Genomic DNA, 27199 nt, shown 5'->3' on the forward strand with positions numbered 1-27199 from the left:
GTCAATTTTCTCAAGACGACCATTTACGTTTTGTATTTGAACTCTCATGGAGCCCTAAAAAAGCACACTCGAAACACACCCAGGTCTCATTTGCTCGCAGATTCTTTTTCTCTACCGTTTTGAACCACCTAAATATTGGCACCCTTTTCTGCTCAGATTTTGGGAAATTGGGTAAATGGAAAGTTGGGTATGTAGAAAATTGAACAGTTCATAAAATGTTTACCATTATAGACCTTCTGAAAACATGCTAAACGTTACACGCCAGATTAAACCAACTGCGTTGCCTTTTTATTGAGTGTCCCGTGCAGCTGGTTGAGACCCCACCCCCATCCATTCCAGGCACAGAAGCTGCACCTGAGCACCCCGAAAATACAAAAGGATATATTTAGGAATGCCATAGAAGGACACAATGTAACTTGCGCAAATGAGGATTAATATTACTCCCAATGAAAACACAAAAGCACAAATTAATTATACAATTCTGTATTTAGTGGCTCTTTACAGAACGTGTTGCTTTATTTTTTTTAACAACATTTCTTCAATTTCTTAGAGAAACCGAATACAGTACATGAGCCGACCAACAAAACCCAAACATCTGCTCGCTTTTGTGCAGCTGGATTGCTGTGTTTGAGAGGCTAAGTGCTGATTCAAATCCTGCCACGCTAAAGCTCAACCCAGCACACAAACAAGAAAAGGTATCACAACAGTATGCCTACATTGTAATGCTGTGGCTTTTAACACTGCAAGTATTTCCATGAAACGTGTTTGTTAGGAGTGAGCATGGCGGAGGGTGAGATACTCATGTTTGCGTAGGGCCAAATGCTTTAGTTGTACAATTTATTATCATTTCATGTTTTCAAAATATAAAAATATGTTCTATTTTGATAAAAATGTACACAGGGCAAAACTTTTAAATGTGTAGCCTAGGGCCAGGGGTGTAGGGTAGGTCACAGAGTTGCTGATTTTTTTTCCTTAAAAGAAATCTTATAGTTTAATTTGAAGATTTGTTTTGAATGTGGTTGTATGATTAATTCTGCACAGGTGGTATTGCCCAACCACGGAAATGTTTGCCACCCGTAAGCACAGGCTTATACAGGCTGTTTTAAGCCCTTCAAAGTGTAGATCAATTATGCAGGCAGCAACTAAAATCCATAGTGTCAATAAGCGCCATGCAAAGAAGACGGCCAAGAGGAAATACAAGGACCGATCACCCCACTTTGCCATTTGGTTCCAGCAAAAGCTGTCCATAAATGCAAATGACACTTCGCGAGTTTTGAGGGTAATGAGGAGCAGAAAACCCCACATGTAACATACTGTTCATCAGAATTCCGATTTCTGCTAGGTAGAAAGGGATACCTGTGACCTTACGTTTGATAATGGGGCAAACAAGTGTTAGGCAAGCTAAGGGGCATGTTGGCTGATTGGTCAGCGAACACCTTTCTAATCGACAATTGAAGTTCTGATGAAGTCACAGTGATTTCCCGCAGGTTGTGATTTTTCGTTGCAGTGCCTTTTTTCATTATAGAATAATCCTACTGGCCACAGCTACCTAGACATATGCACCATGGTCCCAAATCAAGAAAGGCCACCTCCATTATCTGGCGGTTGTGGTGAACTACTGCATTCTCAAAGGGGTCAACTGAGGCCTTTGCAAATGGATACAACTTTGAAAGACAGCCTGAAAATGTAAGCTACGGCCACGTGTTTTGTCTATCTTGCCTATTTATCCACTGAGTAGTATATGCCCCAAAATCTTTTCCCTAAAACATGTTTAGATCTCCATTAGAGTTTATGCATTCCCGACCAAAACAAAACTAAACATATTGAATCTCTCTGAAGGTTCAGTATATTGTGTGTGCCATCTCATACACTCAGGCAAACTCAACTACAGTCACATTTTCCCAAAAAGACTAAATAAACACTACTATGCACTTTTTTTTGCCAAATTGTTCTCACTCAAAAGAGCAGAAAAAACTCACAAATGACATCTTGCATTATCTGATTTAGATGCAAGTCCTTCTTTCAATTGTGACTGTGAACATATCACATATGTTCTGAATCTTCCACTTCAACATTTCAAGTCTTGACATTTTAAATAAAGGCATTTTTAGCTTCAATTGAATGGAAATTGATGTCGTCAAAAACTACTATTGTAGGGTTTGTCGCTAACTAGGGACATGGGGTGCATTTTGTACCATGCTACATTTGTTCAGAAAGGCTATTGCAGACATTTCTACAACATATACAATTGTACATGACACTCTGTGATACAAATGTTTCTGAACATACCACGAGAACGAAATACAGACTCGATTGGCGTCAACGTTTCAATTTTTAGAGTCTTGTTCGGACTATAGCACAGTCTCGCTGGAGGGTTATAGTGATGAACTGTCTTGCAGACGAATGTGGAAAAACCGCGATTGAAAAGGTACTAAATTTGGTCAAGTCTCATAGTGCTTCTTGATGGCTTCGAACAATTGCCTCTTAATCTCATCCAGTGGCAAACTACAGGACTTCAGTGTACATTTAATGACACAACTGCTACATTGTAATCATTTTATATCTATCTTTATTATCAAAGCAGCTTAAGCTGTTAATAAACTCCGTTGTATTAAAATATCTAAAAGAGGTCTATAAATATTCTTCTTCTAAAAGTGTTCCAGGTTTCAGCTTTAAAACATAGATCAGTGTTCATACTCCATCCGAGTGGCAAGAGTCTAGAGGAGATAGGCAACATCCTCACTACGCACTCTTGGAACTTTTCACTCAATGAAATAAGTCACATTATTTGCGTTGAGTTCCTAGTTAGACTGGGTGGTTCCATGAGGATAGAATAGTAACAAATGGAGAGAGTTACTTAGAACAGTTTTTAAAAGTTAGCGTTCAGAACTCCCATTCTAAGGATTCCTCCTTATTGGCAGCTCTCTCCAGCCTGTGGATTATGTTGTTCAAATTGGCCATCTTCTCATGCCTCCTCTGGCTATTTGAAGTATGCTTTATGGTAGGGTGTGAAGATCCCACCTCCATCGAGGGACTTGAGCTCTGAGCTTTTACGGAGATAGCGTTCGGCAATGAGGGAGAGATGGGAGCAGAGGAGGACGGGATTGGGGAGACAGACATCATGAGGCCAGGAGAGGATGCTGCTGAAGGCGAGTTCAGAGAAACCTCCAAGCTGCAACGAGAGGACTCCGACACTGACTTGAAGCTAATTGGATCAGTGTGCAGCCTTTCCACAGCTTTGCTCTCCCGGCGCGCGTTTAGAGATGTGCAGTCAGGGATTCCAGACATGGGAAATTTATTATGCAACGTATTTCTTCTCGTGAGAGTTGTAACATTTCGAGTGGTCTTTTGTAAATCTTCATTACGTGCTTCATCTCGCTGCTCTTCCTTAAAATCACTTGGATGGGCAGAAGTGGAAACATTGTCCATGTCTCCATCCACACTGCACGAATCACAATGTTTGTAGCAGCCAACTTCCTCAGCATTTTCCATTTTCTCCTCTTTAATTTTGACCAGATCAGCCTCTTCTGTCATACGAGGGGTAAAATGAGCCCTTTGCATGGAGTGCTCTACGATATTAGAACCAGGCTTTCTGTCTTCTGAGTCAGAATCAGGGCTGCAAGGATTGGGCTCTCTCTGAGAGTCATTCGCTGACATGAAACCATCACAGCTGTTTAAATCCTGGTCAGTATCATTGTCTTGAAGTCCTTCCACTAACATTTCTCTGCGCATGCGTGACCTGGAAAGGAACAGAAACACATATTTAGTATACAGGGCATAAATTACCTTTCAACAATTGATTAGCAGAGTTTGCTAATTAAAATGTTCTTGATTAGCAAACAAACACATTTGATTAGCAATGTTGTACTAGTATTTGTAATGCAACCACAAGTTACTTTTACCCAACACATAAAATGAGCAACAATACAGCATTTTTGTGTACCGCTGAAGTAAGACATTCGAGAGAGAGGAGTCAGGCCTTGCAAATTCTTTAAACTTCTGTTAGACCAGCAACTTGAGTAAGTTAGTTTACCTACTCGACCTACGAGAAATGCACTCAACCCATGGTAACGGATGACACAAAATATAAATGCGCTTTCTGTAAATTGGTGCCTGTAACCACAAACCAATTTTGTTTGGCACTATGCAGCTACACAGAGGCCAGCCATGCACAGTGAAACTTATATTTGACATTTACTGCAAACAAAGTAAATGCTTAATAAAGGTTTCAAACATCCCATCTAAATGGTACTCGCCTTGACTATGCGAGTGGGTGAGTAGATTTTGCAAACTCTGGATGAGTGTCTGTAAAATGTAAAAGGTTATGTTTTGTTATTGTGCATTTGTATAGCGCCTTTTTTTTACCATTGGTATGTTCTCAAAGCGCTGTGGGATGAAAGCCCTCTGGGACCATAGTCCGGGTCAGTGGAGAGAGTAGGGTAGTAAATAGTCCTTGGATGCACTCTGAATGTGTGCAGCCAGAGCGGTTTACCTGGTGTCTAGCTGCATTGTAATGCTATTTGTGCACCTACTCCAATGTCGTTTCTAAGTTCTATTTGCTGGCTGCATGCCTGATGTAGCCCCTCATTCCTTGAGTTGAGGCTTTTCCAGTCTGCAGTCGCTCTTACCTGCTAAGTCTTAATTGCTTGTCTGCATGCCTGATGTAGCCTCTCATCCCATGAGGCGAAGCCTTTCCAGTCTGTAGTCACTCATACCTGCTTGTAATAACTGCATGTCTGCTTTTTCCTTAATGCAGCTTACCTACTTGTTCCTGCACTTTTTAAAACTTGTTTTGCATTTTGTGTGCCTCTCACCCTCTTCCCCTCCTGCACTTCCCTTCCTCCCCTTCTCCTCATTGTTCATATTGCATCATTTACAAGTTTCCAAATTGCCTCACGACCTAGTCTGAACGTTTTTGTTTTTCTTCCCTTCTACCCCCTTCCTTCACTTCTCCTCACCCATTTCTCATGCTGTCTTGCTATAGCATTTGCACACTCCGAATGTTTGAAGACCTTTTAAGAACGTTTTTGTTTTAGTTTTATACCTTCTTTCCTATGCCTATTCACCCCCTTGTCTTGATGTGCCTTGAAACACAATTGTTGCTGTTTATTGTGCATAACAAATAACCAATAAATAAAATAAATAAGAGTGGTGCGGTGGTTGTGTGAGATCAGTAGAATGTGTGCAGCAAGGCCGATTTGACTAGGGGTAGCTGCATTCTGGCGGTGGTGGAGCTTGTGTATGAGATTATGTTTGCAACTAGGCCAATTTTTCATGGGGGAAATATGTGTTCTAAAGACTGTTGAGGTGTTCATGGAGATGTATAAGTATGTATGCAGCTAGGCCGAATTAATCGAGGGGTATAGCTGCATTCTATTGTTTGTTGGTGCAGAGGAGAGAATTAGCATATTGGTAAAGCTGCATGAATTGACACCAATAAATGGATATGATAAGAAGGCTCTGTAAACAGTTTAGCCATCTCTCTCCTACAGGTGGTATTATGTAACGCAATTATAATGAAAGAGTAAAGTGAGCTCTGGAGGCGAACTACAGTGTATGGTAGTGTAGTCGATCTGTAGATGTACAGACTTAATGGAACTATTTATCACTATGCATCAACATCTAGTTAGCTTTGTGTATTTGTTATGTAAGAGGGAAGAAAATAAGAGACTATGCAGAGTGGATGGTGTAGTAGGCAGAGAACTGGGCAAACTAGGTGGTATTTTGTAGTTTGTGGCCATCTCACTTTCAGGGTAGATGGTATAAATCAACTGGGTGATGAGAGAGAATGTCAAGGAACATGGGATCAGCTCATGGGTTAAGCACCAGTTTCACAGATGGATGCAACCAACAGGTCACAGAACTAGGTTTGCCATCAAAACCATTTGGTAGTGTGATCATGTACATTTTAAAGAATGTTCACTCATAAATATGATGTGTCTTTCCCACAAAATGAAACACTATGATATGTAGATATAGGGCCTCATCACGAGTTGGGCAGTAGCCCTTAAATGCAGCGGTAACAGGGTTACAGCCCCATTTAAGGGCCTACCCAATCATGAGTATGGCGTGTTTACGCCCAGCTCAGAGCTGGGGTTAAACATACTGGAAAAATGCCGATTTTTTTGGTGGAATTACCATGTGGTAATACCGCTGGCGGTACCTGCGCCGATAATTCACCATTGCATCCAATGGACCCAGTTGGGAATAACATTTACCACCCAACCCGTGATTCGGCAGTAATACCTCCGGACGGGTGGACGGTAACGCAAATAAAACTTGTGATGAGGCCCACAGTAACCTAAACTTTACTGTAAACATGAAGTCAATTCAGTGGTTTAAAGTATCAATAATGTAATTATGTAAACAACTTGGATATGCATGGCTGTCTTTTAAAAATAAATAACACTAACACATACTGGTCTTTGCCAGACAGGATATAGTTAGCTTAATGAATGTATGATCCCAATTACGTCTGGTTTGCAATTATTTGAAGAAAAACAAATCTTGCCTAGTACTCCCACACAGGACTTTGGCACTTAAGAGTGGAGGAGATGATTACTGCTGCACTCTCTCCCCATTAGCCCATTTGAACTTGCATTGAACAAAGAAAAGAGGGTGGAGAGAGGAAAACTAGGTGAGCTGTACTTTCCTTAAACAGGGTAACTTAAATAGCTACCTTTGCTACACAAGTGTCTATTTAATTGATATGTGACACTGCTTATTTTATGCCTTGAGTATGAGAGCTGAGTTTTATTGGCCTTCAAGTTTGAATCTTTCATAATCAAACACAGCCTATGGGGTAACTCCCTGGGAATACGTAAATAACATGCAACACAATGAGCACATTACAGGTTTACTATCTAATCGATCATTTTAATTTAAGAGAAATCCTTATGCACATCACATTTTCATTTGTAAACTTCTTAAATAACTTTGATCACTGCATTTTATTTTTTCAAAAGTCAAGGTGTATGTATAAACTAATTAAATCTGAACTTTTCAAATGCACAAGCAGATTTTAGGGGAGCTCACTCTCTCTGTTTAATATACCAAATGATGTCACTAATTCACCATTGGGTGGATGTGGGAGAAAACCTCAAAGTCATTCCACGCATTTCTTCCTTTCTGCTGTGGCTCTTCGAAGGTGCAGGATCAATGTACAGAAAATCTGAAGCACTCTGTGCACTGTGTGCCATGTGCCGTGTTCATTTCTCTACTTCTCCTTCTACCATTAGCACCCCTTCCATCTTTTTATTTAAGGCTGCATCACAAATGACATCGGACATTTATTCCTACACAGTGTATACCATTATTCTGAAATGCTTGAGTATAGCTCAGCAAGAGTATAAATGGATATGGTTTGATATGGAAAGACTGGTCAAGAGTTTTTAGGAATGAATGCTTTTTCAGAGAGATGTAAGTGTTAAGAGAACCAGCACCTCAGAAATGGATAAACTAGTTCACAGGATCTACAAACACCTAAGGAGCCAAAACCAGTGGGGCAGTCATGCTTAAGAAGCTTGGACAAAATGGGTGTCTATATCTTCAATTTAACCATGTCTCGCACAGGGCTATCTTAAAGTGTTTTGGGGACCGGGGCACAGGTAAGTATGAGTCCCCCCACCCCAAACTAAATAAATGAAGGATCCACCACCTTTGTTGTAAATACAACCCATAGCTTGATATATCCTGCTGGCAGTAATTAAAATGAGCATGGATCTCACTTGAAGTCATCAGAATAATAAATAAGTGGCCTTTAAAGGGCACATTAGCTGTCCACGTTGAGGGCACATGTGTTGGAGCATTATTACAGAGCACATTCTAACAACTGCAGCTACAAAAAAGGTATAAGTCTCTGGCACTGATGCGGGACACAGATCAGTCAGTAGCTGTATGAAAAAGGTACACGTACCCCAGCATAGACACAGTGCTCATATTTGTTGCTTCATTGAATGTACAAGTACTCAAGCAAAGATGCAGGAGGCTAATTGGAAGTAACGAGGAACATACACATACCATAGCATAGCATAGCATAGATAGAGAACACAGATTAGTTGTTACCTAGAAGGTGCACATATTTTAACGTAGACTGACATTAGAAGAGTGACAGGGTTTTCAAGTGATACTGCCATGAGTGTGCAAAGACACAACTGGCTTTGTGGGGGGCAATTTATCAATGGTCATAATTATTCCTTTGTTGGCCGACAATTTTGAAATATTAAGGAATTAACAACTTTGGCAGGTGAATAATTATGGGACCTGATTGTGAGTGTGGCGATAGTCATTCGGACCCTTCCGTTATTCTGTATTTTAGAGTCTATTGGGAGCCATGGGGATTGCATACCCTTTACTAAATGAGCTAATGCTTTTATGTGGAGGTTAGTGTGGAGGTTTCCACATGTGGAACTTGGAATTTGGCAGTGCTAAAAACATCTGCTATCCTAAAATACCAGATGTTTTACCACTACTTCCACACTTGTAATAAAGCCCTATAAGATTACATGAGTTACCCAGGAGCACACATTCTGGTTAAGTGTTGAAGGTAGGATTTGAGACCATCCTGCTATTTCAGCACTTCTCCACCATGTTTCACATTTCTTGTTGTACAGCCAGGTGCAATTATTTTTGAATGTTTGCTATTCATGAGAAAGGATATACCTGATTTGAAAAGTACAGAAATCATGATGAAACAACAAAACAATATTTAAAAAGTAAATAGTTAGAGAAACATATTTCAAATGGAGAATTATTGTCGTTTTATTTTCTCCGTCATCAACGGACGTCTGCAAGTAATTGGTGAAAAAAAGGGAGACCGTTGGGCCAATAAAGCTGACCTGAAAATAAGCTTCCTTGAGGCCTGTGACATTTGGTCGGCTTGCTCCCCTCTAGAATCCCTTCCACTCAAATGGCCTACATGAAAAGAAGGAGCAGGCAATGGACTAACTAGAAAATGCCACCAGAGTGTGAGAAGGCAAACCTTTTCACCAAACGCAGGGCAGTAGTAAACAGTGAGAAAAGATTATCGGGCTTGGATCACAGCATCCCCAGGTGGCAAGGCCAGGATGTGACTCTCATCACGTTCGTTCGACTGTCTTGAATTTGGTACCTAATTACCTAGTCTGACTAAGGCATCATTCTCTTGGTTGAGGGTGGCTACCCAGGGAGTGCTAGAAATGCACAATATTGATACTATGTTATATTTTGTAACTAGCGACATATGTTTTTGTTTAGCAATATAGGTGTTACTATCACCAGATTTCATATAGACAAGTTGATCAACCTCAGCGAGGCTGGTTCTGCCTTGCCAGTATTTGGAACTGTGATCTGGCACAGATCTCAGCAAAAACTCCTTAACACACTGAGCTACCTTCTGAACCATCATGGCTCGCCAGCATCTCAATATGCATTTCAACTTCGGTTATTTCACGTGATTAATATATTCCTTAAAGAAAGTTGAAAAGGGACACAAGGTACAGTGAACGCACACATTGAAAGTACTACAGTGAACATAGAACATAGGACAGATTGCAGGATTAATGGATAACACCAGACTTTATTTTGTCGACAAAAGCCAGGCAGCAGCCTCTCGGCCCAGCAGTGCGCAATACAATAGTGTGACATCTGTTATCTGTGTTTTATAAAAGATTTGTGCTAACTTATTTGCATTACGCAGCCAGGTTGGGGACCATCTCAGAATGGAGGCCTGGGCACCCTCTGCCCTACTATAAAAACATCTCTGATCTTCTTCATTCCTGGTTGATGTCACTTTGCACAGAGAAAAGGGAGAAAAGAGCTGTGTGTCTGCTGATGTGGTCTTTGCATTGATCAAAGGAGCACGTGTAGGAGGGAGAGCAACAGATGTACTGCGCTACAATAGTGGGTCTATATTGTATGTGTGTGTTTTGGGATGTGTTTGTGCCTAATTGTATGTCTGTTTGAGGGTATGCAGTGTCCTGTGGGGAAGATACACAAAGAAGGGGAAGGTGATACACACATTTGTGGGATTTTTGCCAATTGGAGGTTAGGGACAAGTTAATGGGAGTGTGTGGGTCTGCTCATGGAAAAAAACGATGCTTCCTTAACGGAGGTTGCACCAGGACACTGGAGTCATCCCATTCCAAGATGGGAATTTTCCTTTACACTGATTGGCTGAAGGTTAGTTTGAGCAAGATTAAGCTAAGTGGATTTCGTTTTAAAAGTTTCCACAGAGTACAGCTTTTCAGATAAAGAAGACAAGTTTATGTAAATAGTTGCTGTAACTTGTAAATATATAATAGGCAGCCACCTTAAGTGCAAGGCTAAGGAATAGCAGCAGCGTTGGTTACACAGATTTCAGAAGCGCAGGAATACTGTGCATCAGCAGCACGATTCCGAGAATGTGGGCGGCAAGGGGAAGTTAACTGCGGCTCGGAGGATTAGAAGAAGGGACCTTTGAGCGTGTGATGGCACAGTGACGCCGAGCAAACCAGAATAAGCCGAGCACCAGTTTGTGGTGAGAGACTTCAGGTTGCAATATATAAAAGGGATCTACAGGAGCATGGCAGCACAGTGAAGCGAAAACTGAAGTGGAGCCCGGCAGCAGGTAGCGAGGAAGATAAGCTATTGAGAGTACGGCTGTGCACTGCACAAAAGATAGAAAGAGGAACTCTGTAGAGGATAAGACCTCAGAAGCTCTAGATTATAAATAGAAAAGACACACGATGTTAACACAGGAAAAGACAAAGATAATACAAAGACAAGAGAAATTAACACTGGGAAACACAAATATAATACAGAAAAAGGCAAAAGATGTAAACAGAGGAACAGACGAAGATAGTACAGGAAAAGACCAAAGTTTACTCTAGAAAGAGAAAGAATAATACACACGAGAGACATCCATAGAATTCCCCTTACTGAATCCTTCATTCGAGTGAATCAATAGTGTACTGTACCATCAATCTTTACAGTAAAGATCAGTGAGAGGATTCAGTGGTGCCTTCGAGCTCATAGAGGAGGCAGACAGGTAATCAGGAGGGGACTGTACTAGCTAGAAAAGAAAGGCTAGCTAAGGAGGTAAGAAGTTAACCTCTTGCATTTAGTTTGTAGGTCTACAGCACTGGACTGGTGAACGGTGAGAGAGAGCCACAAGCAGTGTTTTGTTATTTTTAATTTTTTCCACTACCCTTTTCTCCCCCGTTGTCGGCTCAGCTATTGGAACTTAAGACTTGTGGAGCAGATAACTTCGCAGTGGTTAGTGGGGTTAGTGAGGTTCTTCTACAGCCTCCGTGGGATCGGAAGCTGGAACCTGACAGGGTATTGGAGCTGGTGCAGGTTTGTGTGTGTCTAACAGAGTAATGCCAGGTACCGGACTGGGGCACAGTCACACAAATGCTAGGTTGGCACCATAGAAAAGGCAGCTGGTTTGGGCACCCTATGTCAGATACTATAGTCTTTTGTAACGTCTACAAGCTGGAATAGACACACCTAAAAAGTGTCACACATCTTCTGTGACACACATTTGAAGCCCCTTTGCAGCTAGCTAAGGAACATGCCACACATAAGAGAGGTATCGGGTGATGAGGAATCAAATGTCTAGGGTTGTCCAACTCCAGGCCATGAGAAGCGGAAACATGCTGGATTTTCAGGACACCCCATATTAATATTCACGAGATACATTTGCATACAATGATTCTAAATGTATGCAGATTTCTTCTCATGAATATTAATGAGGGATATTCTTAAAACCCATTATGTTAAAGACACTTCCTGCTCCTCAGCAAGCCTCCTTTCTCAATTATGTATTTCATGACTCTTATCTACAACAAGGGTGTCTCTGGGCTTGCCCCTCCTTCCCAAAATCTCCAAGCCTCATCTGCCAATGTCACAGTGGTTCCTTTTTTCATATATGCCTACCAAGCTCTGGAACTCAATCCCTAGGTGTCTGCATGCAGAGGACTATCCCCAAATCTTTAGAACATTCTGCAAAACATGGCTATACACTAGACCACATCCAACATACTAGAATGGCACCTTCAAAGACTAGACCAAATATGAGCATACCAGACCAACTTCAACCAACAGCCATTCTAGGGCTATCTAATCTGGCAACAATCTGACAAATTCCCCTCCACCACCCAAGACAACACTCCTTGACCCCTTACAAGACAGATGCGAATCACAGAAATTGATCAAAAATGACCTCCTGCAATGGACAAGAATGACAAACCTGGAAAAACGTTAGCCAACATAGACAGGACTTTTTTGGGCATAGTGTCATCAACACATGCATAATACCAAGGCACAAGACCATGATCAAACTTGAGTTCCTGGGCTCAGTGCGGTCGGTCTTCCCCTGCACTTGCCTTACAATGCAAATCGGATTTACAGCAACTTTGCAGGACTATGGAGTGAGAACAACATGACAAAGCACCCACTTATGGATCAAAAGCATACTCGAACTTTAATAGTTTAGTTCTAAAACACCATAACAAAAGTCCTTACTAAACCCAACATCCCTCTTCTCAACAACTAACCAACTTACCTCTAAATCTCCTACCTCCTTACATTACAGAGAGAGAGAGATTACCTTGCACTTGGTATGCAGTGATTATAGCGACTATAAAATACCTAATGAAATTACAACAAATAAAAAATCAACGAAAATGAAAATAACTAATTTGGGAAAAAACTAGAAATTTGGTTGGGAGTAGGAATGGTGATTTTGGGGCTGGGGGAAGTATTAGTAAAAAACTACGAAAAAGAAATGTGTTATTTTGGTATTAGTTGTTTTGTATACGTTGAAATTTCATTAGTTGTTTTGGGATTCAATGAAATCACATGTAACCCTTGCACTTAGCAGCCTTATGCATCACAATGTCACATTGACAAGATGAAGCCATACCAATGCTCACCTCTTTAGCTGTATGAAACCCCCTCCACAAGCTAGACGTTTCACTAACGTCTGCCTAACATTAAGTCTGTCTAACCGTGCGCAGTCTTAAGCCACTAGTATAAACAGAAAAGAAGCAATTCCCTAGAGTGTGTTTGGGAGTTGTAAGGATGCCAAGGGTGTGCGTGAATGGAAAACATCTACAAGCACACAAAAGCGTAACTTTGCATGAATTCATAAAAGTTCAATGGTTTCTTAGAAATGTTTGCGAACACACAAGTTACACTTGCATGTTGCAGTGACCAAGGACTAATTCTACTGGACACACATACCAACGAACAGACCTCACAGTACTGCGCTACTGTTATACAGGCCCGAGCCTTCATTTCAGCCTTCAGTACAGAAATACCTGCTCAATTGAGGTTTGAGCCTCAGGGTCAGTCCTCAAACGATAGTAATCCTTTGCAAAAGGTTTGATACCATACCTGTAATTATGGAACCAGTTGATGACTGTGTTTGTCTTAAGGTTAAGCTGGAACGATAACAGTTCGATGGTCTGCTGAGATGGGTAGGGTTCTAGCTGGTAAGCTTTCTTCAAAGCCTCTTTCTCTTCCAGGGCAAGCACCACCCGCGGCTTCTTCATATGCAGGAGGGTGAAGTCGTGGGCTTGGAGACTCGGGCTGGCAGACTCCGAGCGGGTATTAGGGGATTCACTGCCAGATCCAGGACTTATCAGCCCGTAGCGCCGCTTCAGATATGCTGTGGAAGGCACAGAGAAAGTCTTGAGTATGATGAAGAGTTGGTGTCATGTCAACCTACACTGCTTACCAAACTGTAGACATGCAAACTTAAAACACATCAAATTGCCTAAAGGTGCTCACTATATTACTGAATATATGCATATATATCGTTTGCATGTCAGATAGGTCCTGCTTGTAAGGGCCATAATAATGAGTATTATTATTCTAACCAGCTCATAGTATTCAGTTTGTAGCCCTCAGATGGATGAAAGGCTGAGTCAGTAAACATTCAAAAATTAGTCATGGGTGCACCTTTATGAGAACGAACACGGTAAAAATGGCCTGTTCTATGGGATGGTACCCACTCTAGAGTCTGCAGCCACATTTTAGCTCAATGTACCATTCACAGATGGCAAATATCCATTTGCATATCAGTCGTTGTCCCGCTGACATGGGGAGTCCAGCACCGAAATGCTATGGCAATTCCCTTCTGAACAAGAGTACCTACAGCAACCCCATACACGTGTTTCAGCCTTGTTGGGCATCATCAATGAGGTGGAGCTGTGCCTCTCTGAGCACAGTGAGCAAAGGGTCCACGTCTGGATGACCCTAGGACACTTAAGCCCTTTGCATATAGTGTTTCATGTCAGTTAGGTCCTGCTTCCAAGGGTCATAATAATAAGTATTATTATTCTAACCAACTCATAGTATTCAGTTTGTAGACCTCAGATAGATGAAAGGCGGAGTCAGTAAACATTCAAACCTTTGTCTGCAGGTTGCACACAGGTCTCAAAAGTGAGCACTTCACTCGCAGAGCTAGGTCACCACAAAGGTATTTCTGTATACTCTACAATTATTTTTTACGTGACCCGCAATTAACATACATTCTTAGCAGAGGTTTAAAGTCTTACAAAATGTTTCAATATGCATGTTCTAGTGTATTCTCAATATGCACATTGAACAGGAAAGTGCATAGGAACGTTTTTAAAGGTTCCCATTTTCAGAATATGTGCCAACATTCCACACACATTGATTTATTTATATAGAGGAGGAACAATGCTCTTTTGATCACAAAAATAACATACAATAGATAAGAAATCAGATTTGATGGGAAGCAGTGCCTTTCTTAAAACGGGGCGAGTTGGAGGGGCATTCTGACCAACTTGTGGAGGGGAGTAAATGGGACAATACACAAGTAGACAAACATAGATTAAGGACAGGGAACATTGGACATTTTTCAGTGCAAGTAGGCGGTACGACCAGCTGTGCTCGGGATGTGACCATGGTGAGCGAAGTGCTAGAGTGGAGACGGAGGAAGGGACGGACAGAGGGAGGTTAGTGGCGAGGGAAAAAGGTTATCTAGCAGGCAGATGAGAGGTAGGTTAAGAGGGTAACTAAGAGGTGAGGAGGTAGCTTTTAGTTTGTTTTTGAACAAATCTGTGTGGACTGTTTCCCGGAACACCTAGAAAATGCATCAAACGAGACAAATAACTTAAAAAAATATCCTCTAATCCTCTTGGAAACACAGTATTCAATTAAAGGTCTCTCAGCAATGACTTCCTTACACATTTCAGGTTGTTTCTAATTAACATTAGGAAAGAGGAGAAAATGTTAGAAAGAAGAAAAGAGAACAAAATAAAATGAAGCTAGGGCTTTGGGAACTTGGAATGTAGTCACCAAAATACACTGGAAACATTCCAAAAGATAACTCCAAGTCGACAGATTTTCAATACCAACTCAAGCAATTCTCCCGTCCACATTCATAGGTTGTAAAGTCTGGAGGGGGTATCTGTACTTCTGTACCCTACCATATAGAGGGCAGAACACCCCAGCCAAGGCTCACCATTTGGTAGCAATGGATGAGCAGCCAGGCTTAAGCTTTCAGGAGTTGATGCAGGCTGGTTCTTAAGCGCAATGAATCCCCAAAGCCCCCACAAAGGAATGTCCACACACTATGTTAGGTGATAACACAGTTTCTTTATATAAAATATGATTCAGTAATATAGATATAAATTTAAATACTAACACTTTATACTTGGAAATATTTATTCAAAGCATTGCAAATATATACACTCTATGTGGTACCACACAATACATAAATTCAGCATTACCTGCATTAACTGCACACCGTTTTAAATAGGCATGTGAATTCTTAAGTGAGGTGTATCAGCATAGAATAGGGAAGAAAGGCAGGTTAGTTGTGAACAGTGGCAGAATGCTTTCTTTAGACTAGTCATACAATTCTGTGTGAAGATCCCCCCCACCTGGGCAACATGTAAGGGAAACGTTAGGGAGTAGCTTATCCTCTCTTTTACACCCCAGTCCAATAATGTTTAGTAACCTGTTGCTTTCTTTTAAAAGGTTCTATGACCCCAATGTACCTTAGAGACCACAGAATAATAGGATCCAAGACAAATCCAGGAGTCCTGGAGGACTCCTGAGCAATGTTCCCTCTAAATATTTTTTTCTATAGGCGGAACTGGTTTCCTGTTGTGCACACATTATTTTCCATGTGCGCAACTGACTAATGAGGTAAGCCACTTTGTGACCATGCATATTTAGTGAGCTACCGTCGCAGAAGAGAGTTTGGAAAGGAATTTCCTCTTCCCAGCCACTGCATTTCTTGACAAATCTTACAACACTTTTTCCAAACACATAGGCTAAAATAAAATGTGTCATATGTGATTAAACAGAAAACTCATCAACAAGTCCAAGTCTTCAACATCTGCCACAGTACCTTGCAAATGTTTTATGCCACTGGAAAATCACTAGTATGTACTACAAAACACAAATATCATAAACTGATGTGGCTGTCAAGAAATTCTGGCAGAATACATTTGCTAATGAATTAATGGCAATTAAAAGCAATGTGTCAAAAAACATACTGATAGGAGTTCAAGAGCCACTTAAATGAAGTAATTCAAGTGCCAGGAGAACATGCTTCTAATAATGTGTGTAAGGATGATTATTGCATCAGAATAACTACACCTCAGAATATGATAAAAAAAATCCTGTGCCTCTGCTTACTATCCACATTAAGTGTCCTGTGGGTAGTGATAAAACCAGCCTTACAGCTAAGAGACATATACACCATCCATTTTTACTCCATAAAAAAATGAAAATGTGCCCAACAAAAACGAGAAACCATGAAAATGTTGTTGCTTCAACCCACAAAGCTCCACTGATCTTTTTTCGAATTAGTGACCAGTAGAGCAGTCTCATAGGAAGGAACTCTAATAATATTAATGCCTGATCTCAACAGGAATTTTAAGGGGGAGAATATCTTTTAATAAGCAGAAAGTATCACTATTGGCAGAACTAATTACTTTTTTACTACCTGAAAAATCGTTTGATTCCAAGTAGGGAGCAAAATCTGATTAGAGCTCTGCTTATACCCTTGACATAGGAAGTTAAATGACAGGGCACATAATAAAGTCTATGGCCCTCATTACGACCCTGGCGGATTTTTTCCGCCATCGGCGGACTTTTCCGCCATGGCGCAAAGTCCCTTTACGCCATGGCGGATGGCGGACTTACCGCCCCATTCCGAGGTCGGCGGGGCGGTAAGTCCCCATTGACCCATTTACCCTTCCCCATTCCCATTTCGGCCCCATAGGGCTCAATGGGAGTGGGGAAGGTGTTAATTACGCCACCGTACACTACGGTGGCGTAATTAACACCGAGGTCCCATAGCGCCATGGATTTTTACGCCCGCAAAAAGCGGGCGGAAAAGTGACCATGGCGCTCTGGGAACTCGTAGTTGGCGTAAGGGGTCGGCGCAGCTAACGCTGGCGCAAACCCCTTACCGCCAGGGTCCTAATGAGGCCCTATAGCTTTGCCCATCATTCCGCACCACAGCCTAGATAAAATTAAATAAGTGCCGTACTGAGGTTTATTATGGAGCCCTGCTGAAGAAAGTTACATACGTATGCCTTTTAAGTTAATAGCATCAATTCATCAGCGATACAACTGATTGAGCGCCTTCTTCTACAACTATGGATCCCTCTTCTGTAATTCTTTATCAGTTAAATAAGATGCAGGGAGATGCTAGAGACGATACACACAGAGCACATTGTTATATTGAAAAGCCCTCAGCAGCTGATCATAGAAAAAGAAGGAGCTTTTGTCTAGACAGGTACTACAATTTCCTATCCTTTAGCAAACAAGCAACACATTTCCTTCAGTGTACCGCTGAAACGTCTTATTTGGTTTTTGAAATGTGCTGCTTTGTCATCACCCGCAAGGAGTGATGACCTGTGCTCTTCCACCCATAGCCATCCCCGGCCCCTGCCTAGCCTCCAATACTAGTTGGTAGAGCACTGTAAAAAGTGAGGGATTGTAGCAGTAAACACTCACTGGGATATTTGCAGACCCACAATACTTTGCATATTTAATGCGTCAACATATCATGTGCATTTTAAGAATGTCATGACTCTGCATGTACGCAATTCTTTTACAGCGCATACAATATTGTTTTCAACATACTCCACCCTTATATCATTGTGTAGGATTACACAGTGCTCAGTGAAACCGTTTTTGTATAGCAGTGAGTTACCATAAAATGTTTGAAGGTCTTTTCCCAAAGGAACTCTGAACACTTGGAAACAAGTCAGATTGTGTGAAAAGCATTCTCCTGTCTGAATATCCAGTGCCCTGATACTATGGATGAGCAATCCAAGGCATAGTCCATACCCATAAGTAAATTATATTGAAATGTTGCTCTCCACGTATAGGGTAATGTTAGCAATGCAACAGTAGGCGACACTGAGCATCACATTTGTCTTCTCAAAATCCTTACAGGGCAAATTCATATTTGAGTTTTATAATGTGTTAACTTGCAAGGGGGGCGCTTCAAAACACTTGCGTGACATATGTACAAAGAAGAGGAAGAATGGGATAAGGTTTCACATCCAGGTAGCCTGCTTACTTACAGTCAGTATCTGATATTTGAGCAGGTAGTTCGAGTGTATTGTGTGGGTGAGGCTTTTTGTAAGGCACAATGAGTAACAGAAATTCTGACATGTGAATGTTATTCATAATATTCATATTACAACAAACATAAAACAAGTGCATGTAGGTACACATCTGCTAATCTTTCGCAGAGCCAAGAGAGGAAGAGTCAAGGTTGTCCGGTACCATCTTAATGTGTTCTGGGCCAGAAGTTAGAGTCATAAGGCAAAAGTGGGGTAGAATCATGTTTAGGAGTCATGGGTGGGGAGGGAACATTATCAGGTTAATATGTGCAGGAATATCTTGGTTAGATTCCTCTGTTCATGGAACCAGTTTTTCATATTAGTTGGGTGTTTACAGTTACTCTTGCATAGTAGTCTAATGCAATATCAAGACTAGTTGCTTATTTTAAGAGAAAGAACATTTCAAGTAATTGCTGTGACTTGTGCCTTATTAAAAAAATTTTAATAGGGGAGAATTGTCTCTGTGCGCTGCTAAAAATCTTCTGAGCGGCACCCAGAAGGAAGCTGGGCAAGCGCACATGCGCACAGCTTAGAGGGAACACTGCTCCTGAGGCTCGAAGATAGTCTTCCTCGTCACAGTACCTTTGGTGCCTTGGCAGGCCAAGTGGCAGAGTTTCTCGGTTTCCCTTAACAATTCCCTCTGAGGAAGGACCCCCCCAGTAAAAGAAAGAGCCACTGGGATGCTGGGTCCAAGAAGAAAAATGTAACCAAAGTTTTTCTGAGGTGCAGCAATTTTGCTTTTCGCTGTCCTCTCCTTTGGTCGACAATTTCCCTGACTATAGAAGTCCTGTGAGGATTAAACTTGCTGTGGGCTCTGTACATGAGTTAGGCCCCTGGGACTCTTCAATGACTTCTGTTGGTGACAGGTGCATAGGTCACTTTTGGTGTCGTGTTTCAGATTTACGCGGTTGTTAAACTTTCGATTCTTCAGTACTGAAGCCACAGCACGGATGGGTGGATGACTTCTTGTGACCTCGACTTGACCACTGGAGTGGACCTCGGACCCTCACCAAGCCTCGACCTTCGGGGCATCTTTGTTAACTTCCGGTGGTGGGAAACCAACGGACATACCTTCCTCTGCACTCAGCGAATTTGGACTCTCTCTGGCAGGAACAAGTGGTCGGTGAGGATGGCACAGATTTCCTTTGAAATGTTCTTAGGCAGTTTGGAACTTTCGCAGCTCTTGGTGTTCAGCAGCACTATGCCAGGGTACCCCCTCTTCTGGGTGGTAGAAAGCAACAGCTTCCAGCAGTCACGAAACGCACCTCTGGACCCTGGGCAACACCAATGGACTTCTTCGACTCGAGATGTCTGGGTACTGCTCTTCAGGACTCATGAAGACCCCTTCTCCATATGGCAGGCACACAGGACTGGCTTCCAGGGCACTTTGGATGAAGTGCAGCAGTTTGTGCGATGGTCCCTCCTTCGCAGGTCCTCTCTGGATCAGTCCTTGGAAGAACACAGCAGCTTTTGGATTACATTGAAGAAAAAGCAGCAGCAGATTTCTCCTCTAGCTGCACTTCAAGGAACAGCGTCTTCTTGCTTCAGATTCGACTTTAGCTTCTGAACAAATTGGTAAGTGAGAGGCCCACAGATATACACATCTGTTCCCCATTCACTCTGGCTGAGCCAGGCTCAGTCAGCCAATCACGCATAAGGGTATTCATGCAGGCAGGCAGCCAATCAGGATCACAGGCATTCAGGCCATTCACTCCACCCAGACATCCATAACAAAGAATGTGGATTGAGGTAAGTACCCAGCCTTTCTGAACACTACACTACACTGCATTGAAGTCAGTTTCAGTCAGGGCTGTCTCGTTCATTGTGTCACACACACAGAAATGAGACACCCACAACGCAGAATGTGAGCTCACTTCAGACTGTTCATACAGGTCCCACCCCTATGGTGTACCCACAACACACAGCCTCTGGGAAGGCTCTAGTCAGACTGACAGGAGGCAACCACAGATCCATATATGGCATTTCCACCCAACAGCCACTCAGAAGGAAGGGAACAGAGACAGGGCTTCCCAGGTCTTTAGGAAACAAGGTAAAGGCAATAGAAACCAAGAGGCCACAGTGGCTATCTTCCCTTTGTGTAGGAACCTATTGATGGAGGATACTGCCAAATGAGCATGTAGCTGCCACCAGCCCGTACCCTGATCTATGGGCAACACATCACAGGTGCCCAAAAACAGACATATGGGGTGCAAGGGTGTACCCCCACCCATGGGTGCCCTGAGGGTATCCCATGGGTGTTTTTCATCAAAAGTAAAACATGAAGAGCTCACTGCCAGAGGTCCAGTTGGACCTCAGTGGCAGAAAACGGAGAAAACACACACAGAGAAGTGGTAGGATAATGACTAGGAGGCCCTCTCCCTCCATAAGGCATTTCCAGCATCACACATGTATTAGTATTATCCTCCAGAATTGTAGATTTGATTTTCTAAAGGAGCAAATTTGACAAGGTGGCTGTGCTCCTGTCTAAGCGTTGAGGTTTTAGCCCATTTCCAACCAAAGGTGATTCATTACTTTATTGCATTTCTCTTATGCCCACCTGCCCACTGACCCTGCAGACCAGAACATGGCCTGCCCTTCTTTATAGAAAATGTGTTTCACTGGTCTGCAATGCTGCCTCCACAAGAGATGATGGTGACCTTCTCGTCTTTTTTACAATAATGAATGTTCCAAGGTGGGGCACTTCACCAAGACTTGTCATTTATTTCTCTCTCTTTCCTGTACATTTTTTAAAGCACTGCGAATGAGCCTCTGTGAGTCTTTCCCTTTAGACCTACACAAAAAAATCCACAAGACAAAAGATTGCAACAAAAACCTCAAAAAACTTAAAGATCTGAAAGACAAAGGTTTATAACAAAAACATCTAAAGCACACATTTTCGAAGTATCTGCACCTCCTCCAATAGCCTCTCGGTACACTCCCTTCCCATGTATTAGATTGTGAACTGGACTACATTATCAACGAGGCGCCCATGGATTCGGTTCCATGCCAGTACTCCCTGCAATCTTTTTGTTTCTGGTTTCTTTTATTGCAATCTTTTGGTTATGGATCATTTTACTTCGATCTTATCCCTGGATCCTGTCTCGGTGCTAGCTATGCAATGAGCAGGGACACGCGTTAGACACTGCAATGGGCCCTCTCTGAGCTGTTACCAATACAGAGACACTTTCAGATTGATTTGTACGCCTCTCTAAGGCAGGTGCGGAGCGAGGGGAAGATTGAAGAGTATGCTCAATGCTCAAGGAACACTAAAACTATCAGGCAGAAGTGGGCTCCATACCCTGGCCACCACATGACTCGTGACACTGAGCACGGCCCGCCCAGGCTTAAACTTTCCTTTTAGAAATCATTGGTATGAGGTGCTTATGGCAAACATGTTCGGGTGGAGTTACTCAAGACTGCAGGTCGCCAAATGCCTCCATTTTTAAAAATGCTTTGGATGGTAAACATCCTTTACATTGGTGTTCTGGCGACACCATAGCCCAGGATGATTGCTTTTTATATAAGCATATGTTCTGTTCTTTCACACATGCACCTCGTGTGACTCTGTTCCCCGGTCCATGAACCTGTAGCGGCCCCAGCATCAGGCTTTTTCAACTTCACGCGTGGGTCCTGGGTACCACCAGTGCAATTTCAAAGAGGTTTTAAAACATCAACTAAGCAGAAAATAAAGGAAACGGTGGAGCTGCTGCAGGAAGGGACTTCATCTGTTTTAACCAGGCATTATTCTGTGTGCACCGGCCACATGCTTAAACCCTCTCTTTCGACACACCTAAAAAAGCTAGTATGCGCTGCTATATTCGAATGTTGCGCCCAAAGGGTCTGAAGACCATAGGCTTGCGATTCTGTAGTATTCTCGCTGCAGTTTAATGCTTCATGACGATGAGTTCTGTTTTGCCCAGGACCGAATGTACTAATGCAGTGTTGGGTAAACCACTTTCCAATGCTGGCGCATTGCAATCAGGCCCATGAACCTTAAGAGTCCAGGTTGCACGTGCATATCAAGGGTTGCAAGTTATCCTTCTGTCTGACAGGATACGTGAAGGAGAGAGAGGACGGTGCATAGTGCAGGTGCACCCACTTGGGCAGCAGGGAAACCCCGCAACCCCTGTAGTACAGGGGGGTCAGCCACCCAGGTTCTAGGTGGGTGTCCCTAAAGTCAACGATACCATAAAACATTCTGCCTAGTTCACACACAAAATAAAGCTGCAGAGATGGGAACCTGGGATATAGTCACCGCAATGCACCTGAACCTTCCAAATGATAACCAAGTCGACAAATTATCCATTCCAACTCAAGCATTTCTCCCACACACACTCCTAAGTATTAGTATTATCTTCCAGAAATCCAGATTTGATTTTCTAAAGCAGCCAATTTGACAAGGTGGCTCAGCTCATGTCTACAACTATAACTACCACATAATAACGCCCATGCGGCTATTCAGCGCTCTATTAAACTCTTTGTGTAATGAACTCACCAGTGACCAAGAAATTCCCCAAAGATTAGCACTGCTCAAGCACTTAACATTCATTAGCAAGAGGGATGTGCTCAAAACGACTAGTGCAGTGCAGCGCAAATCTAGGGCCTCTTACACATGCCAGAGTAGCACTGATACATTGCTGATGGACAAAAGAGAATGCAGCACCGGATAGGCACTTTTGGAAAGCATTGCTGCATCATCCCCTATGTTGGCAAAAGAAAGAGAGATCCACAGTGCAGTGAAGACCACCTTGGCCATTAATACTGGGGACACTGTAACGCAAATATTCTACAGCAGTGAAGGGAGGATAGCTCTGTGGCAACGCGCGGGTCTTGGAAGCAAGACCACACTGAGCAACCCAGGTTCGAATCCCGGATCCGCACTTGAAACCGATCTCGGGATTATGCGCGTTAGAAATAACCTGCACTTGCAAGATCCGAATGTACAAAGCCTAGTAGGATCGCCCCCGCCCTTGCCTTGTTGCGCCTTTAGACACACGTGTATAGGCGCATAATAAATGACCAAAAAAAAATTAAAAGTATGCACATGACAGGGACAAGGCCAAATGCACCTCATATCTGGTTACCACCAGCATTGAGCGGACAGCCATCCCGATAGACATTTCCGAAGCACAAACCATCTGGATCTTGAGGGCATGTGCAGGGGTCTTGCAGAGCTACATAGCATCTGGAATAACAAGGAGGTGCCATTGTAGCCACAGCCAAACACCCTGCGCATCGCAGCAGCCATGTTGCAGTGGGCGATCACCTCATCAGTGGTGGGACAAATTAGCTGTCTGTGGAGGTGACATCCTGCCATTGCGAAAGTACCGAGAAAACAACACTAGAAAGAGCCCACCTTTCTTCTCTATCTTCTTCATGTCTCGGAGCTTGTCCACATTGTGGGGGTCGTTCAGCCAGATCTGCATGCGGACGAAGGGTTCCCTGCCTTTCAGGCTCAGCTTATGCCAGGGTTTAGGCCTGGATAGGAGGTCTGACACCGACCCTTGCGTCAGACCCAGGATGCTCTCTCCAAACAACCTCTGACCTTTAAAAAAATAGAATTGCAATGGAATTGAGAAGCATGGCGAAGAAGGTCAACACTGAGTTACGCCAAATAAATGCCCTTGTTCTGTTCTTATGTGCAAATCAACCATATATTTACTTATGTGTGACATTAATGGACGTGCACATGTTTTTGTTAATGGTATCCATTTGGCTGCCGTTCGTCGATTTATACAAATTTAAAACTATCCAGATTTCAATTACTGTTGTTTTCACTTGTTTATCATTTTTCATTTTAATTTATAGGAAAAATACATTTGCAACATAAATACAATACAGAGTTAGCAGAAAATTATCAAACATGTGCCCCTCTGTAGATTATTCACGCTGGTGTTAGCAGACAGTCACGTGCATTCCCGTGTGTGGAGTAGTTTGAAGGACATTGAAAAGTTATTTCCTGCTAACACTAGTTCTCCAGGACGGCGAACTTTCGCATATGTGTAACCTCTAGGAAATACCCTTCTTGTCGGGATGACCTTGGAAGACTTTTACAAACCACTTGACATTCAACTCCTCCGCTGCCGGGCCCATCTTGTTAAGAAACGTAGGAGCTCATTTTGATGATGGCAGTATTTTTTTTTTAAAAGACAATATTTCAGATACTGGCAGTTTTTATCATCCATACTCATGATTTCCAAGCTATTTCCTTCGTGCAATATTTTGCAAATACTGTCTAAGATCAAAGCATTGCAATTAGGGGCTTGAACACCACCTAAAAATCACCCATAGATTTACTTCCACCAAAAAGGTGGCAGCAACATTATTTACCCATAGCTTGCAAACATATAAGGTGCTGTATGTTTTCTTGCAGCCAAAGCATGCATGGAGGTGTCACAAATAAGGGCAGGATGCTCTGATTCTCCCCACCGTGTGCATGCAGATGAACAGTGCTCAGAAGGGTCATTGCTGGCCCATCTGCTGATTCTTCTGCATGAGGCAGAAGTGGTGTGTCCCGCATCTGTCCCATATGCATTAACACGACTCAAGCAGGAATGGAAATGTATTTATTTGTTTTTTCAAAACCCATATTGTGTTTTTTTCTGATGGTCTGCATTTATAGGATGACTTGCAACTTTTGGCCTTGTGGGCAAGTACAATTTAGTGGTCCATGGTGTAGTGCCCAAGCCCCCAATGCAGCACCCCCAAATTCCAGAGAATATAAACTCAATACCATACTCTAATCTACATATCTATCAATATTGACATTACTTTCATTTATGCAACGCATCTTTCAGTTATTTTTGTGGTTTTCTAGACAGACAAGCCCCAGGGAACCTACCCCATATACCAAACATAGCAACATGATTTGACCAGGACAATATTATTTGTAGAATTGGACAGGTGAGAGAGAGAGAGAGAGAGAGAGAGAGAGAAAAAAAAAAAAAAAAAAAAAAACCTGTGTGTATGTGGTGGGTGGCTGGATGGGCGGCAAGGAGAAAAGGGGGACGGGGCTTGGAGGGTACAACCTCCTGAATAAAAAAAAAGCCTCGGTCATGTCCCTTTTCTGCTTTCTGAGGGCCACACAAAATCGACTGAGATAAATGGGTCTTTTTTATGTGCGACCTTCAGGAAGCCCAAAGATGACATAGAAGCACTGGTTTGCTAAGGGAGTGCCAGGCAATGTCACTGCAATGATTAACTAAACAACACTTTCAAGTTTGAACATGATCATACTGCAGCAAATTATTTCTGCAATATCCTGCAATTTTACTGGTGGCATACACCCCTGTGACTTAGAGTAACTCTGTCTACCTATAGTCTCAGGTGGGGACCTCAATGCAGCATGTGCTGATTCTCTTTTCTCTTTCCCCTCTAATCCTTGTTCCTACTGATTTGCCATGGCCAAACGCTGTTCCCCAGTCCATGTGTGTGTATCCTTCTGCCACAGTTCTCTGGTGCCCGCCTCTAGGATTTGAATCCGTGCTCTCCCATGCCCCGAATATCTGATCCACATTTCTGAAGTTTTCTCTCTTCCCACCAGAACCAGGATGTGATCTGGCTCCAATCCCACGTCAATGGTGACTGTCAGCATCTTGACCGATTGTGAGAAACGAAGGCAGTGAATTCCCCATTAAATTTAACACGTGCAATTCATCTGACATCGGCAGCGTGGGCTGGGAGTTGGCCACATGGGTTACTTTCCATTGCCAATGATGGAACAGGGCAACATTAAGACCACGAACACTGGCCTTAAGCTGAAGCGTGCTGTGCACGCGCACAAAGTTGTTGGCCCCGAGATGTCTGATTTCCAACTCTTCAAACCTGTTTCATGGCAATGAAGCAATACGTCATGTGACCTCTGTGCCGTTACCAGCTTGTAATGCCACCACCCCACCTGAGCCACATAGAGTTATTAGCGGCCCCAGCAAGCGAGTATGGTGCTAGTAGCTGTTTTAGGGGAATTTGGATTTGCACTAAGTGTGCTCTGAATTTCCATGAAAGACTGAAAGCCAAGGTAGACATGGACACAGAGATAGAGTTCTTGTTCTTTGTGCCTGGGTTTAGAAGCGACCGATGAGCGACAATGGAAGTGACTGCAAGGTAAGTTGGGGCTGGTTGGTGGCGGGTGTGGGGTAGATGGGTGCTACGGTGTGGGGAGCTAAGGGAAGCACGTGGGGGGGCATATGGGTGGCGGTGCAGGCCACCGGTGCGTCGAGAAGACACATGCGGCTAGAGAGCAGAAGCCAGTGGCCAGCGTGGAATGTGGGCTTTAGCATGCAGTAAAGCCCACGTACCCAGCCACTGTATGGCCTGGCTCTGCGGTGCTTAGAGATGTAACAAGCATGGACAAATCCTGCTGAAACCCTAATGTGGCGATTTCAGGACCTGCACAATAATGGCGTAAGAAGCATTAGAAGCAATTCATGCTGGCAACGGGCATCTGACAGGCTGAAAAGATCGTCCCGCCTACAGTTATAACTTTGTGATCCTTTTGAGAAAAGTGAAGGTACATTCTTTGGATGCCACTTTAGAGGTAGGAATCTTTTTGGATGTTCAGTTCTTCAAACAGATCGAGTTACTCACGCTTGTGACTCGTGTACTGGCGGTCTTTA

General features: G+C 42.8%; 1 protein-coding gene across 2 annotated transcripts in view; it reads right to left on the reverse strand.

Annotated features, from left to right (window-relative positions):
- Positions 1 to 467: 467 nt before the first annotated feature.
- CUX2 (cut like homeobox 2) overlaps positions 468 to 27199 on the reverse strand; it is a 1287506-nt gene continuing 1260774 nt past the window's right edge. For both annotated transcript variants that reach the window (XM_069619531.1, XM_069619530.1), the window contains 3 exons: positions 23941 to 24129; positions 13357 to 13630; positions 468 to 3739 (listed from right to left, as the gene is read on the reverse strand). In XM_069619531.1, coding sequence (XP_069475632.1) covers positions 2884 to 3739; positions 13357 to 13630; positions 23941 to 24129 — 1319 coding nt within the window. In that variant the 3' untranslated portion in view covers positions 468 to 2883. The remainder of the gene's footprint in view (positions 3740 to 13356; positions 13631 to 23940; positions 24130 to 27199) is intronic.

This window comes from Ambystoma mexicanum, chromosome 10 (genome assembly GCF_040938575.1).
Source record: "Ambystoma mexicanum isolate Mex_15411 chromosome 10, UKY_AmexF1_1, whole genome shotgun sequence".
NCBI lineage: Eukaryota > Metazoa > Chordata > Amphibia > Caudata > Ambystomatidae > Ambystoma > Ambystoma mexicanum.